Source organism: Neolamprologus multifasciatus, chromosome 22 (genome assembly GCF_963576455.1).
Source record: "Neolamprologus multifasciatus chromosome 22, fNeoMul1.2, whole genome shotgun sequence".
Classification (NCBI taxonomy): Eukaryota; Metazoa; Chordata; class Actinopteri; order Cichliformes; family Cichlidae; genus Neolamprologus; species Neolamprologus multifasciatus.
The window spans coordinates 8038636-8055843 of NC_140459.1; the positions used below are offsets into that span (position 1 = coordinate 8038636).

General features: G+C 39.0%; 1 protein-coding gene across 3 annotated transcripts; it reads right to left on the reverse strand.

The window, feature by feature from the left end:
* Nucleotides 1–212: 212 nt before the first annotated feature.
* On the reverse strand, nucleotides 213–16299 carry LOC146492847 (uncharacterized). 3 transcript variants are annotated; one of them, XM_085149311.1, is made up of 8 exons: nucleotides 15647–16299; nucleotides 12499–14685; nucleotides 12305–12417; nucleotides 9118–9306; nucleotides 5561–6589; nucleotides 5195–5350; nucleotides 4425–4517; nucleotides 213–2171 (listed from the first exon to the last, which is right to left on the reverse strand). In XM_085149311.1, exons 5-8 carry the CDS (start codon nucleotides 6539–6541, stop codon nucleotides 1893–1895), a joined length of 1509 nt encoding a protein of 502 aa, XP_085005437.1. In that variant the 5' UTR covers nucleotides 6542–6589; nucleotides 9118–9306; nucleotides 12305–12417; nucleotides 12499–14685; nucleotides 15647–16299; the 3' UTR covers nucleotides 213–1892. The 3 variants fall into 3 exon arrangements, with proteins under 3 accessions (XP_085005437.1, XP_085005435.1, XP_085005436.1); XM_085149309.1 differs by having other exon boundaries at nucleotides 5555–6589; nucleotides 15647–16298; XM_085149310.1 differs by lacking the exon at nucleotides 9118–9306 and having other exon boundaries at nucleotides 5555–6589; nucleotides 15647–16298.
* Nucleotides 16300–17208: the final 909 nt, after the last annotated feature.

Here is a 17208-nt window from a genome sequence, read left to right on the forward strand (position 1 = left end):
TTGACGGTGCAAAAATGTTTTCGTGGACATCGTGGACATACAGCACTGCACTTCAGAGTCACACTGCTAGCGATTGATGCAGCGATTCTGTACTGTACAGGAGAGACGTCACGGAGGAGATCGTCTGCAGCGATCAGGACGCATGACACAATGTCATGTAAAATAAGCATGCAAACTTGCACTAAAAAATCTGCGAAACAGCGAGGTGAAAGGTGAACTGCGTTATTAGCGAGGGACCGCTGTAATTTTGAAGGTAAGTCACAACATACCCTTCGTACATACTAATGTATAGAAACCGTTACCAGCAATCATTCATTTTTTGTGTGGCTTTTTTCACGGTTTGTTAACATGCTGTGTAAGGTTTGTACTTGACTAGCTGATATCTACATAACGGGAAACATCTGGTTTGACTATTGTTTGACTGTAGTTTGAATGCTGAACATTTGCCTGTTTAAATCATACACTCTAATAAATAAAACACTGATTCAAATAAAAAAAAACATGTTAACGTTTTCCACTAGAATTTTTGAGTTAAGCCAACTTCTGGCAGAATAACATTAATTCAAAGCAATATTTTTGAGTATGGTGAAGTTACTTTTTTGGCCACAATTAAACACATTCTTAAGTAAAATTAACTTAATAATTTTCGACTAGAACACAAAAATTTAAGTTGATCCAACGTGAATTTTATGTATAGTGAAGTTACTTTTTGGCCACAAAAAAAAAACAAACACATTCTGAGTAACATGAACTTAATAATTGTCAACAAATACACAGGAATTTAAGTTGATCCAAGATTATATTTATGTATGTTGAAGTAACTTTTTGATCAAAATAAAACACATTTATAATTAAAATGAACTTAACTGTCGGCATAAATAGTATTTATGTTGGTCAAATATGATATTTTGGTTACAGTGTAGTAATTTTTTGGTTCTACGGGAGATTCTATAAGGGCATTTACCTGTTTCCCAGCAGGCTAAGTCGCTCCAAAATACAACCTTGATCATTTGGCTGTGTCTTATAACCATGACTACCGCGTGGGCAGGCTCATGCATGGTGGTGCCTGCCCACAAAGAAGTCAAGGTTCTAAGACCTTAGAAACTTGTCGATCACTTTTTTCCCCAAACGAAGGTCAGCCTTAACATGCGCTGTGTGTGCTCTTGTGTCATGACCTTCAGAAAAAGAAATGGATGTTGTGTGTATTTGTTTGAATGCGGCAGATGTGATGCCAAATACCTGGACATCAGCTAAGGGACTCGTACCTGGTGCTCAGAAAGAATAGAAATTCAGACAGATGTATTCAAATGAGTTAGACCCATTTAATTACAATAACAAACATCACAATTCTTTAACGTGCGTGCGAAGTGCAAGATTTGTGGGCTTCAGTTTCCTAGAACACAAATTGCCCGCTGAAACTTAAGGAACTGTGTATTAAAATTGTAATACAACCTACTACTTGAATCCTCTTTTTTTTACTTTAACATGTGACAGTGAGTCAAAACAAAAGATGACAGGCTGCTATACATTAAATGCACTAATTTAAACATAAAATGAGCAAAGCTTCTTTCATTCAACTTTGTCAGCACTCTTACAAAGTATTCTTGATTCTCTTCTATATTTGACTTTTCACCCTCAAGATTAAGGCCAGCTAAAGAGGGCATTACACAAACTTTAAAACACACCAGTACCCTCAGAACACAGGTCATGGGAGAAATTAAACGCATTCCTTAAAAATGTGCAAATAACAGCATTTAAGACACGGCAAAACATTAACTCAGAAGACTTAAGAACAGCGCTTTAAAATTTAGTAAAACACAATGAAGTAGTGCCAGAAATGCAGGAATAAGGTTTTTGTGAAACTCACTCACGAATGGTCTATCAAGTCTGCTCTAGAAAATACCAAACTTAAGATTCATTACTTTAGAGCTGGCTTTTTGTCCATCAAGCTCAAGGCATAGCTTTTGAAATACCTCAAAGGTAAATTTCAGCTGCTTGGGATAGGTAAGGTTCAGAGCGTAGATTACTCCCATCATCAAAGCACAGGATCTGGCAACATCAATCCTCTCCAGGATCTTGGATCCCTCAACGATGATGGTTGCAGGCCCATCACCAATGATATCAATCTTCATGATTTGCATTGCAAGGTCTGCGTTGAGCTCCTCCTCATCCTTGTAGGAGAAATTAAATGTTAGGATGTATAAAATACATAGCTCAAGCACTTCAGGATGACGTGCATAAGGGAATGAACTACTACAGGTAGGAAAATAAGCTAAAACAGGTTGTCTTTTGTGTTTTTCAGTGATTTTACTTTGTCATTCTGTAATTTTTAAAAGCTCAATTAAACCATAATCCAACGTTTAAAATAAAAAATGTCTTGTTTTTCACAGTTTTGTTTTTCCACTTTGAAAAGAAAATCTAATAAATCATTTTTAAGGGTTATTCCACTTCTAAGTGAAATTTTATCTATTGCCATATTGCCACAGTTAGAAAGTGAGAAACAAGCCTTTTGTAAACAGCACACTAATTCTCCTGATCCGGAAGCAATCCATTTGCTTTAGCAGAGCATAAACAATGGAAGTGAATAGCAGGTGCTAGCATGTTGTGTGCAAAAGTGATTAAAATGACTCAGTAATGAAAACAAATATTTCTTGGGAGCTCAGTAATCATATTCACGGCAAATGAAAAGTGCAAAAGTAACACGGAAGATTTGCAGAAGCTGATTTAGACTTGAGACTACATTGCAGTTACAACAAACACCGCTGTAAACATCCACTGCATGGTGCATGGATATAACGCAACAGTTGAAAAAGCCTCCAGCTTCCATAAACAAACACACACAGCCACTACTATACAAGCATAGTAAGCTGCAGTAACAATGGATGGGTCTTTGATTTGTTGAAGAAATATTGCACAAATAGCATGTTGGTTTATAGACACTGGTCGGCAGTGGCTTCAACTGCTGTGTTATAACCATGTGGAGGCTTACAGCAGTGCTTTGTTGTAATGTAGTCCCAAGTCTAAATCGGCTCCTGAAAATCCTTCATGTCAATTCATACTTTTCATTTGCAGTCAGCATGATTGTTGAGCTCCCCAGGAATACTTGGCATCATTATTGAGTGATTTTAATCACTTTTGCACACAAAATGCTAGTACCTGCCATTCACTTCCATTGTTTATGCTCTGCTAAAGCTGCTGCCAGATCAGGAAAATGACTGCGCTGGCTACAAAATTTTTTATCCTGTGTGTTTATGTTGCACCTTATCACGGAAACAGGTTTCTATTCAGCAAATTATGTTCAATGACAATGGCAATAAACATCTTCGGATTGTAATTCTGAAATGCTTTTTTCTCACTTATACATGGCAATAGACATATCTTCACTTAGGGTTGGAATGTCCCTTAACTCATTCAGTGCCAGCCACTCTCAGATTTCATACCCCCCTCAGTGCCAGAGATATTTAGCTTTTTCACTGATTTTGAAGGCTCACAGAATATTTTGTTCTATGACTATGTGAATTCTGAAACCACCATGACAAAAATGAGTCTCTCTTCTTTCAGCAGCAAAAAAAAATGTTTCTACCTCTGTTATTTAGAAATCTGCAGTAGAAAAGAGAAACTTTCATGACAAAACACCTGTTTCTGGATCAAAAGCGCTTTGTGTAAATAGGTTTTTCAGTGACTTTGATGTAAATATTTCGTGTTTCAATGATTCATGCAACATCTCAACTATGTTTTACTACTATGAAAGTAAAAAAATCACCTGTAGAAATGTACTTTTGGCAGATTATTTTGTGTATAAAAATAGTTGTTTATAGACAATTTCAACATTTGAAAAATATATAAGAAAAAAGCGACTGATTTATGATTCAGAGAGTCTGTGTGTGTGTGTTACTCCCGCATGTGCACAAGTCAGTGCGCGACTTAGTCTGTTCACCCCCCACCCGGTCATCGGTTCGTCTATCAACAATTTCTGTGTGTTTTATGCAGCAAATCGTTCATTATTCTGGTCCCTGCTGCCTTCAGAAGTTTCTAACAGGAGATACTGGTCAGATAAATCCGGTTCATGTTCACTGGAATCGCTAGAAAAACCATGACGTCAGGCTGCAGACACCTCAAGCTCGAAATGACGAGCTGGATCAAAAATCGCGCCACAATACTCGTTCTCAGTAGAGCCGACTGTCACGCTGGTGGGATTTTATCCATGTAATCAACTCCACCACCTTCTCAATTCAATAAAGAGCTCAAGAGGCGTCTATGGCACTGAGCGTTCGGATTCATTTTGAGGTCTAAAGACGTCTATGGCACTGAATGACTTAAATACTCAACCCTGAACAGAAAATCCAATGAACAAAACACAAAGACCCTACAGAGACATGCATTCAAAACTAAACAAAAAATTAAAAACCAACTCAAGTACTTACGCTGTATTGTTTGAAAAGATCCTCCTCCTTCTCTCCAAGATAGACTATGAGGCAGTGAATAGCAATTTCTCTGTGCTTTTCAACTGTGTTGTCCTGATTGATAGAAAAAAATAGATGTGTTAAAAAAAATCAGATGTAAGTAGCTTACTTCATATACTGAAAATGATATCCATAATGATAAAGCATTTTTTTTAAATTAAATAATAAAAAAGATCATTTGGAATAAGGTGGAAAAGGTGATCTGGCTATTCTCCTGAGTTTCTTATTGTTTGGGACCTGCTTACTCCGCACACAGTGGGGGGCATGGCTGTCTCACTCTGCGGAGATCTGACAAACGCTGCGCTTGTCACCTGGACATTCCTTCTTCATAAGTAAAAACACTAAAATAAAGATACATTTTGTTGTACTTGTGCTCTGAACTTGTATAATAACAATAAATATCCATTCATTCAATTACAATGTAACTGGCACAGATACAGTCTTCCTCCATGTTATGTATTGTTAACGTGCTTGCGCGTGTGAAACACTTTATGTAAATCATAGAGCTTTATTTAAAAATAATAAACAGTGTATATTGTACAGACGACATATTTTCTTCTTTTGCCCTGCCCTAGATGCAAGTGTAACCAAAATATGAACAATTTTGGAAAAAAATAGTGTTAGTATACAATGGACCTTGTTCAAAGCAGCCATATCAACATTTGACATGAAAAACGTAAGGCAAATAAAGATTCATAAATAAATTCTATTCATAAAGTTATTCATTATACCTGCAGAAGCATGTCCTTAATCTGCCTCATCCTCAGACCTGCAGCTCCTCCTTTTGACAGGGTCAAGGCCATCAGTTTTGGGGTGCATTGGTCAAGCCTGGCCAGAAAGGTTGATTCAAGGCTGACTGTTGTTATCCTCTTAAATTCTTCACATATCTGCAGGGAACGCCAGAATAAAATACAACAAGAGACATAAGTATAAATAATTCATAAATGAAAATCCAAATGTGCATTTGTAAACATTTAAATGTATTAGGTGTAAATATATGCATTTCTAAATTTTTTATTTATCTGACTTTAATTTGTAATTTCATCAATCCACAACACAAAAACACTGGTTTAATAAACATTTTATCTCACCTGTACCTCGCTAAAAAGAGCAGGCCAGCGCTTCATGAAGTCACTGATGGCAGGGGCCTCTTTCACTATTTCCTCCCGACGAAGGCTGAACATCTTGTCCATTTTCTGAGCTACCACTCTGGAGTTGTCCCTTTTCATCACTTCACTCAGTAGCTCGATTCTCTCTTTTTCCAAACTTTCACTAGTTTCACCTTGAGCATGAGGGGGTAGGTAGTTCACCTCAGCCTTCTTTGGTTTTTTGACATTCTTTGCCGGGTATTGGTCACATGTTATTTTCCTCTTAAGTGAGTTTACTTCAACTTCAGGGCAGCCGAGACCTCTAAGCTTGCTTCTGAAATTGTTCATCTTGTACTTTAGACGTTGCGCCCACCCATAGCATCCATTGAAGGACCCTGGCTCTTTCAGGCAGGGATGCTTTAGAGTCAGGACCTCTGCAACCTCACTGATCTGCAGACTGGATGGATAAGCAGTATACTTATAAATAGCTTCTGCTAGTTTTCTAAGGATGTCAGGAAGCAGTGGAATTAAATCTTTTGTAGGGAGAAGAGTCCCATCTTTTTGGAAGTGCTCGTTGGCTGACCGAATTTGGATCTCTGTGAGGTCAGAAAAGCTGGGAATCTGAAACTGAACAGGCCAGTGCTGGTAACGGTGCCCTGGACTATCTTCAGATGCGGAAAGAATCAGGGTGTCATTAGTTGACACAGATGAGGTGTCAACAGAGTCCTCCTCAGATGGATTATCAGTCACGTTGGTCACATCACTTAAGGTCAAGGTTATTGTAGGCTCCTGGTCCTGGAGAAACACAATCTTGATTGTGTCCTTGTCCTTAAGGTCAGTTGTCGAAACAAGGGTAAAAAACTCATCACCAAAATCAGCATCTTTACAGTGAAGACAGAAGTCTCTTGTAATGGAAAAGGTATCACGGATGGCTGAATAAAGGTCATCCACCGTTTCTGGGATTCCAGATGGTAACTTTACGGACATCATGATCTGCAAGGATCACTCGAAGTTGAGACGGTTGTGACATTAGGTAACCTGTAGACCAAATTTTTGACATGTTTCTGTAATTCTTAGTAACAGCTAAATAGTGCATAATATAATAAAGTTTGATCTCCATGTATGGAAACTAGGAGCCAATTAACTATATGCCATCTCTGAAAATAGTAGAAAGACTGAGATTTGGGTTTGTCTTTTTTCAGCTGAAAATCTCCACACAAAGTATGGAAATCATTTATGGAACATAAATGCTGCACTTAAGAGTCATAATGGTTGTTCCGCCACAAATGTAAGAAATCAAGGGGACCGTGTCTGATAACTCAGCTGCCTCTATGACTTTCACTGGACCAGTTTTCTCAAGCACATAGCTCCTCAGATGTTCAATTGACCAAGCAGTTACACCTTTCACTATGAATCCCACATTGCCTTTCAAAACCACAATCTGGATCAACTCCCCAAAATCTGGTAGACCACCAGTGGAACCATAAGCCAGGATCATTCCACTAGTGTACTTGGTGCCTCTGTAACACACACTTTTGGCTATCTGGACACATGTCTCACCAGGAAACTTAGCCTGCAGTGCTTCTTGGATATCCTCTCGCAGCACACTAACATCCATTGTAGACAGTGTTGTAGCCTGTAGTAATGGTCTGACAGCTCTGGAATCATGTTGGTTATAAGCAAGCAACAACTGATGCTTCATGGCCAGTGACAGCAGAATATTTCTAAAACTACGAGTATGTCTGACAACACGCTTGAAAAAGCTGTGCTTTGCCTCAAACCGCATTGTCCACAGTGACACCAGAGGACCATAAGCCCTGATAAGTTCTGGATAATGTTCTAGGAAATGGTGTTTTGGAATGAGGCGTTGCTCTGGAAAAACCATGAGAAACCTGTGTTTATGCTCAGATATCTTACTGTCCAGGAAGCAAATGGTCTCCTCTGTGTGCACTTGATTCACGACAAGCTCAACAATGTCTCGAAGCACAAGAAGCAATTCCCATGCTGGGTCAGCCTCAGGGATTTTTGATCCAACCATGAGTGGCAAGAGACGAAGCAAAGCCCAGTTCTCGTGGGCATTGCCCCCCACACTTTTCCGTTGGGCAAAGTTCACAGGAACAAGCTGTGGTGCATTGGTTTTCTCCGACCATTTATAGGGGAACTCTTTGATGCATTTGTTCAGCTCTTCAACAGTGAAGTATTTGTTGTGAATGAATAGTCTTAGGCACAGTGCTATTTCTAGGGGCACTACACCTTCAAAGAGATCATGCAACACATCAGGTGGATATCCAGACAAAACATGAAAATATTTAAGTTTTGCCGTCAGTGCAAAGAAGATTGAGTTTAGCTCAGATCTGAGCAATGAAGGGACATCAGCTAACACCCAATATACAGATGTGATTTTGTGTTTTTTCCTGGATGTACCGAGAGGATTGCAAATCTCAAAGTCATCCACATAGAGATTTAGCGCAATTGTAAGGTCATTTTTTGAGAACAACTCGTTGGTTTTGTAAAAGGTGCCGTCATGAAATGAGTTGTACACAGTTCTCTGCGCCTCTGCTTCACTCAAGATCAGGTCTAGTATATCTTTCCTGCTAAGAACCTGAAGTAAAGACTTTAGAATGGGAACATACTGGAAGCTACTCTCTCCAGTAAGAATATACTCAATCGGCTCCACGACAGAAAAGTGTTCATTAAAATACTTTCTTCTTTTGAAGGCAGAAGAGAGAGGACCACCATCACAAAGGGCAGCGCTAACAGGGTTAGCAACACATATGTTGTTCACCATTTCAGACACAATGGCTTCATCAACTTCACAGTTGTGTCTCTTCAAGCAGGACTGTAAAATGTCTTTCATGATGGGAGTGGAAGCTGAATGACAAATAAAATGCAACGACTCTACAAGCTCATCAATGCATTGGTTGGGAACATGAAATGAACTCTCTAATTTCAACATCAAATGAGCCAAGCTTCTTTCAATCAACTTTGGCAGTACATTCACATCATCATCTCTAAACTCCTCAATGTCAGATTGTTCACCCTCCTGATTAACTACATCGCTGCACTGATCTGTTTGTAAAGGCTTTTCAAACCTCTTTAAAACGTCTTCTTTAAACTCATCTAAAGAGTGGGGGGTGTGCTTGCGATGTTTATGTGACGCAAATGTTCCATAAATGTTAGTTCTGAAACTACAATTTTTGAAAACACAGGACACAGTTTCTTGCTTTTTCAAATGTTGACGAAGGTGTTCAAAATACTCTTTTTCAGTGGAAAATGTGCCCACATTACAGAACTGGCAACAGAAACTGAGTATTTCAGAGGTTCTCACTGTTGAGTGAGTTGAGTGTTTCCTTGATATGTGTGATTTTAGGCTACCCCATGACTTAAATGAACAAAAACAATCTAGGTAAGGACATGGCAGAGGCTGTACACTGGGGATATGGCGTAACCTATAATGTTTCATCAGCTCTTCCTTAGTGGAGGTTGCAAATTTACAGATTTTGCAAGGCCAATCCATACTTCATGATTCTGAATTACTCAATTCAAGCCTACTTGTTAAAGCTTACTTCAGAAGGACCCTTGGTATTCGATACCAGGAGAAGATGATGGTTTGAGCCTTTGTCCTGGCAAGAAACACAGCAAAGTAACTGAATATTTCGGTGAGATTCCCACTTTCTTTAGAAGGCTGACCACGTCTTAACTGGAACCCCTAGATCTGCAACGCCAGGACAGTGTATTACACCAGAAAGTCGTGCCTGCACAAAAATACAAAAGATGGTATTTTCAACTTCACCTGTGAGTCTTCAATACAGTGAATAAGTTTCACCTGTCAAAGCTGTGTGAGCTAGAACCAAACATTCAAAACTACATAGACCTGAATACACTGGGTGCTGGAAAGCCTAACGTGGCTTTCCATAGATCAAATATACATAGAGGTGACATGGACTGGGCCAGTCTGTTGGAGCGTGTATCCCCACCGACTGCGATCTTGGAGGGGTCTCCACTCGCCCCCAGTGCATGTATTTCTACTGAGGAATGTGTTAACTCAAAAAAAATAAAATAAAATAAAATAAAATAAAATATATATATATATATATATATATACACACATACATACATATATATATATATATATATATATATATATATATACAGATGTTAATAGATGTATAGATGTTAATAGCTAAAATATTATGCTATACAGTTATTGGGGTGAGCAGTTGTAACAACTGGATACAATTATAGATTAAACCGTTGCTGTAATCATTAGCTAAAATCAGGTTAAACAGATAACCTGTTTAGCTAACAGATAATACTGTTAGCTAAACAGACCTGACAGCTTGCAGAAAAGTAGCTACATAGCTGGCTGAAAAATCCAAAATCATTAACTAATGTTGAAGCTAACACTTACAGTTCTTAGTATGGATAAAGAAAGTAAACTGCTGGCTAAATATAACAGATAAACTAGAACTATTGACATTTTTTAAAAAAAAAAAAAGCACTGCCTGTCTGGTGAAATCTAGAAATAGATATTAAAGAAAGTTTTCCAAGGTCAAATCAGTCTTTCTGCTTTCATTTCAAACTGTGTTGTTATAAAACATTCTGTCATTTTGCATCCATCCTTAAAATTAGTGAATCTTGTGGCAGCAGTTGGCTATTGTTTCTGGAAGCAGGCTTAACTCTGCTTTATGTGGGGCCACTGGAATCTTTAGCTTCCTTTGATTTCATGGACATGTGTGTGTCCTGTAAACAACAGCTGGACCCTGTCAAGCTAAGCACCCAGCAGGTTTGATGTGAAACCGATGGGGGACCAATGTGCTAGACAAACTACTGCTCTGGTTTCACTGCTCTGAGATCAGTTTCCATCAGTGGCCGTGTGGGAACAGAAGTAAATGACTGTAACTTATCAACTTCACAGATAAGTTTCCTCATATGAACCACCTTGACCAACGTGTGATGTAGAAAAGTCAGAGATGTAGGCTCTGCACTTTCAGGTTAGTATTTATGAGAAATCATTTGATTGACAGACAGTTTAAACAGCTGTTTTGCCAACACAGCACCTTCATTTTTAATTAAGATTTTAATCCTCCTGTACGTATTGACAGTCAGTGTTAGACAGGGGACAAACTTTTTAATTCATCAGTAATTCTTTTGTCATTAAACAAGGTGTAGGTCTAATTTTCTGAGCTCATTAAAACCTGTTTTTAAAGATAAGTGGTCTTCACAAAGCAGCCCGGGCAAACGTATGATTTTATAGAATATAATGCATTATTAAACAGCATATGAAGCATTTAAATTCAGCTCAACCTTCAACACCTACAGCAGTAATCCATATAACACTGATGGGGAACAATGTTCTGCAGAATACTCTTGATACTTTAAGTGCAATTTGCACATAATGCAGATTTATGTGTAGTAAGGTGGTTTCATTGCTACTTTTATTGAAGGAGTGCTTCTAAAAATTCCTCCATCACTCTTCATTGTCACCTAATAACAAATATTTAGATGACATCTATATAAATAATAGTATTTCTCAACTCTATAAGATGTTCTGTTTTTGGAGGGGGTTGAGGTCGTCCCTGCTTGCGTTTCTGTAAACGTCACAGCATGCCACCTTGGGTAAGAATATGTATTCTTAACATAAACATATACAAGCATGAATCTAAATGAAGCTTATGCGTAAGTTCAATAAGGAAGAGATGTAATCAGTCATCCACCTGCTTTCCTGGGTGTTCAAGCTGCTAGTCTGTTCTCTTCATCACTTCCCTTTTCCCACGCTTGCAAACTCAATCATTACTCTACTCCAGTCTTTTTCTTGCCCACCGTCTGTGAGCCAATCAGCCGCTATTCTGTCTACTGTAAATCTCACTGCTGTTCTATCATCCCCCCTTCATCTTCATTACCACCATCTAGACTCTGGGGTTCCTAATTCCTATCATTGTTGGGCTCCAGCCTGCTATGGTGGGTCAACTGAGTTTAATCATCAAACAGCATAATAATAGTCAAATTGTTTATCTCAATACATCGTGTTCATTACTTCCATAAGGAAAATCGTGAAAAGCTGTTTTCTAATCTAATGTTTCTGAGTTCAGGTACTAAGTTTAACTCTCGTGCACACCTTGTGTGATAAATGTTTTTACTGAGCAGGCTTAGTTTGTTTCTGAATTTGCTGTCACAGTTTAACTGTTTTCATTTCCACTGACACATCATGAATATGAGGGTTTTGTTCCTCCCTGTCTGTTAATGTTGCTTCAGGGCTTGACTCATACTCTCTAACAGGCAGAGACGCCGGATGACTCCAGGCCTGCTATTTACAAAAAATGTAAAACTTCATTTAAAAGGCCTCACATGTTGTCTTGCCTCACTTCTGTCATACAATTGATACCACACGCTTTTTGTGCCAGCAGCCGAAACATTAAAGATCACTGCGACTTGGCTTGTATAATACAACGACTCCCACTTCACTTCATTTCGCATATTTCTCTTATGTAAGTGCATTACAAGTATTGGTTTGCATATTTAAATAACACGAACCCACCACAGTGACCACACAATGACCACACAATGACCACAGTCTCTTACTCTCGATGTTGCAATAATCATCAGAAATGGAGCAAAAGAAAACTATTTTTAACTGTAAAGGCTGTGAATCAGTGTTGCCCACACACAGCTACGCTGACAGATTAGTTGGACGTGATTGGACATAAAGCAATGAATGGAAATCTGACAGAGCGATAAAGCTGGTGGACGTACACAGTATCTGCAGCAGCCGTCTCTGCTCAGTAGATGGTGCCATCTCTCCTGTGAATAAACCCGGAGGCTTCGGTGCAAGTCATCTTTGATGCTCCCGATTTTTTGGCTAGTGGCTAGAAGATGAGCGTTGGATCAAAATGTTGCTAAAGCTGAGACCTTTTGTGTGATATAACTTGTTTTGACCAGCCACTTACCCCACATGGTGATATTTTACTATTTAATTTAGCACAGGGAGGGATAATGGGATGGAGATGGAGCTGCCAGGCAGGAGGAAGAAAGGAAGACCAAAGAGAAGATTCATGGATGCAGTGAAGGACATGCAGAGGGTTGGCGTGACAGGATACTGAGGACGGAGTGGGATGGAGACAGACGACCTGCTGTGGCAAGCCCTAAAGGGAGCAGCAGAGAGAAGATTTAATTTCACCGCTTACTCCGTTTCATCGTTTGAGATTTGTATTTTCTTACAGTTTTTCTCAGTTGCTATGAAACATTTCTTAGAACTTTTCTCAGTCTTCTCAAAGCTTTAAACATAAAACCTTGTTTTCAAAATACTTTAACCTCTTGTGAGGCAAACCCTCACAGTGCAGAACTACACATGAATCTTCAGATCACACACACGACCATAGAAATATAAACACCATTCAGCATTCATGACACGCTGCATAAAAAAATTAAAAACAGTGTTCTTGACACGTAACTCTTTCCAGACTGGAAAAATGATAAAGTATGAAATAAAAACAGAAATCCAGAAACAGGGAGGTGGCAGTCCTCCACTGCCACCTCCCTCCTCCTCCAGTATCATGTAACATCACAGTACAACAGAAGTTCGAGATCATGGTGGCTTATTTTAAATTCTTTTATGTGTCACGCTGTAATTTACGTATGAAAGCAGATGGGTCATCCAACGTAACTATATGTTATACAAGTATGAATCAAGTGCACACAAGGTTGAATGAAGGAAATGTGGAGCCGGTAAACCACAGTTTAAGACATAGAAGTCTGCTGGTGTATTATTAAGTGTTGGGTCCATTCCCGTTTCTAGTTTGCATTTTTTGTAGAATTGCAAGACAATCACTTTTTGAAGGATCTGGACTCAAATGCAGGACACCAGAATAAAGGTTTAACAGGCTTATTGAAGATAGAGTCATCTTGAGAGGTATTTCCTCCGCAGCGTTTCTTTTCTCGTTTCACCACACGGGCTGGCAGAGACGAGGAAACGTCCACAGCAGAGCCGAACTACACATCGACCTGGCATCAACCGAGGGGACTCTTCAGCCTTAAAGAGCAGGCGGGTAATCACTGGATTGCAGACAGTTGGATGATTGTGGATGATACGAAACAGCTTCCAGGTGTGTAGCCAGAGTAACCATGGGAACAAACGCCATCTCTGAAACACACAAGCAGGTTAAGGGACAAACCCACACTCACCTCCCCTGTGGTTGTGCTGATTGTCTGCACCTACTTCTTGTTTTTCACTGCTGTATACACAGCGCCGTCTCACCCCTCAGTCCTTTGCCTCACTGTCTCTTCTGCTTGTCTTCAGTTAGTTTTCCATTTTTTTATTTTCAGAGTGGATTAATAAAGTAACAAGTTTTAAACCCTTTCCAACTTCACTACAGTAGCAAACATCATAACCTGTCATCTGTGCATCTGTTGGACACGCCCAGGAGTCCGCATAACTCCACCCCTTAGGCGTGACAGACCTACCTCCTTACCACCAGACACAACCTGCTTCACTGCAGTTTTTTTTCAACTACTTTATTATAGCTTAAATTAACAGTATATGAAGGAATTAAATTAGACACAAAAAGTGTGATTTAATCGCCCGATGGGCCAATGGAAGGAAAAAGTTCTAAAACCACTGATGTGTCTTTGATCTGTGAGCGATTACAGATCAAATTGATATAAAGTAAAGGCTAAAGAAGAAGTCACTCATTTTTTTATGTAGGTAAACATTAAATCTACTCACCTACCTCACCACCATTTTTGGTACTTTTGAGAACTGAGCAGGACGACAGCATCAGTTATTTTTCTGTTGCTGGAGTCTGAACAGCTTATATAACATAAACCCTCCTGAGATGGAGCTTTCTGAACATCCTGCCCACTGCTGCTGTTTGTCATAGTCTAAAGTATCGCTATTAAAAATGTATAGAAACCATAAAATATTCATTCAGACTCAGATTTGCTTTATGATAACGACAGCTAGAAGACTTTTCTGTGCACACACGTTTACTGATGAAGAACCCCTTAATGATGAAACATGGATGTAATCAGGAATTAAGAGTCACAAACCTGGAGGAGGCGGAAGTATCCCGGTGTCAGTCTTCCCAGTCTGATCATCATTCCTGCTGCCTCCGTTTCTCAGATGGGAGAGGAGCTTCCTGCAGGAGAGGAAAACTCCCATCCCTCTTACTGTTTTCATTAAGTGAGCATTGTTAGATGAGATTTATGCAGACAGTATGGCTCAGTTTCCCAGACATGGACTTAGATTTAAAACAATTTTCAGAGGAGATCTTCAGTGAAATTTTCTTTTAATTTAGGACTAGGCTCACTCAGTGTCTGGCAAACTGGCTGAATATATTATGGTTGCTTTGGATGCCTTCACTGTTTGATGGGAAAAGCCCAAAAAGATATAATTAGATGCATTTTACAGAAAAATAAAGGGAAAAAGACATTTTTTCTTCCACATCTCATTTATCCTGCTGTGACACCCTCCGATTTATCTCAAGGAGAACTTAATCTTCTTGATGGAAATCAGTGACTTTAAAAACAGATTTCTGCCTCACTTTGAACTGCCTGGTTTATTTGAGGATGTTTTTAATAGATACATATTTAAACCATACTCAAGAGAAGTAAATCTCTGTGGAGAAATGAACACTTTCAAATTTTATTTTGAGCTATGCATTGTAACAAACCTAATACGCCGCAGACAACATAAAACTGTCTTTAACCAAACTAGTTTAGTCATATTGAGGTAATTCAAACTGATATCACAGCCTTACATATGTTTTGTCACATAAATCTCAGTTTCAAAGCCACTAAAGTAAGGAAATGTTTGAGGATATTAATTTTTTATTAATATCAATACCTTATTTTAAGTCTTCTTGTTTAGTATTTCTAAGGCTTACACTGTGTGACCCTTTAATAAACAGTTTATAACACATTTTAAAATGTTTTTGGACGTATTTGCCTTAAGCAGAAGCTAACTGATGACTTTAAAAGCTGTAATTATATAAACTTTTACTTTATCACTTTAACAGCTTCATTATAATGTGTTATAAGCCATTTATTGTTGTGTCTCCACAGCGTCATCAGCCTTCAGGTAAAACATATCAGCCTCACAGTTTGAAGTTAGGAGGTCCTCGTGGAGTTGATGAGCATCCAGTTGGGATCCAGACGTGCCTTCATCGACGGCAGACGGACCTCCGGCCCCATGAAGCCCCTCGGCAGTCTGAGCAAACAGCGGGCAGCCTGATGTGCTGAAGAGGGTCCTGTGTGTCCCTGCTCTTTTGTACAGTGTGCCACACAAACACTCGCAGCGCCGCATGAAAAGCTCCGGCCTGTCAGGGGTGATTTGGCCATCCAGCCAGTGAAACGGGTGAGAGCGGAGAGAGGAGGAGAAGGAGGAGAGGTCGCTCTGTGCAGCATGTTGCACGCTTGAAGGAACATGTGTGTTAATGCACTGCAGTCACTTATGTAACCCATAAAAGAGAAAATACTTTTTAACAACCCAGCAGTAAAAAGTTTAATTTTTATAGCCAAAAAAACTGCAAGCTGCAGCATTTAATGAGAGCGTTATTGTAATTACACTGTGGGCTTATTATGTTTGAAGGTACAGTGATGTTACATAATGCAGCGGAGTCTATGAGGCCACATTGATTGTTCAGGCTCTCTTTGTTCGTGGTGCAGGAGTGGTTACATAAATGCAGGATGAAAACATACCAAAACATTAGAATTTTATTTTTAACGATTTAAAGATTATTGTTAATAAATCGAATTACTTTATTAGTTTTGATGCAAAAACCACAATTATTTGAAAACAAAACAATTTGAATTTAAAACAGATTGTACATGAATGCTCTGTGCACTGAAATAAGTCATGTTAGCTCCAAAGGAAAGCCAAGTTACTGCTTCTGACAGTCACGCTGAGAGGACTTGAAAAATATGTAAATAAATAAAAATATAATAGTCTGGTTATGGCTCAGATAAGTCTTCAGGAAATTAAAGTAAGCCAGTGTAACGTTGTCTGAAAGGACAGAGACTGTGTGTGTGCCTGTATAAAGGGCTGGGGTGGTGGGCTAGACTACAAGGTGTTGATTGTACACATGGAGTGACCTCACGTCTGCATCTGCTGCATCCCTCTAGAGCCACAGGAACCAGAAATATAAACACTATAAGCGGCTTTCTTTAATTATTTTTCTTTTATCTTTCTTGGTTTCTCTTCCTGATAAGTTGGTTTTCTTGTTCTAGCCTTAGTTTTTAGATCTTGATCTGTATTTTGCTTCGGTTCCTATTTTGAGTTTAGATTGTCCCAATCTGTTCTCATCTCTGTGTTAATGCTGTTGGGTTCATGTTTAATGTGAGTTTTCTTGTCTCTGTGTTTAGTACGTGTCTTTTTTATGCAAGCTTGTTTCTGCCACAGAAAACGAAAAAGGCAGAGCAAAGGTAAAATTTTAAGCTATTTTCTTTTTGAGTTAACAACCCCAAATTGTGTTTTTTAGATGGTGGATACAAACTTCCATACCTTTAGGTTGTTTTCTCTTCATTTTTCTTCTGTTTCGCTCTGGAGTTTTGTCCCGTATGAGTCTTCACTTGTGTCTAATCCCTAATCGTCACTCTGTCTAGAATTACACCTTGCACTCAAAACAATGGTACTTGTCCCCATAAATATGAAGCAATAACTG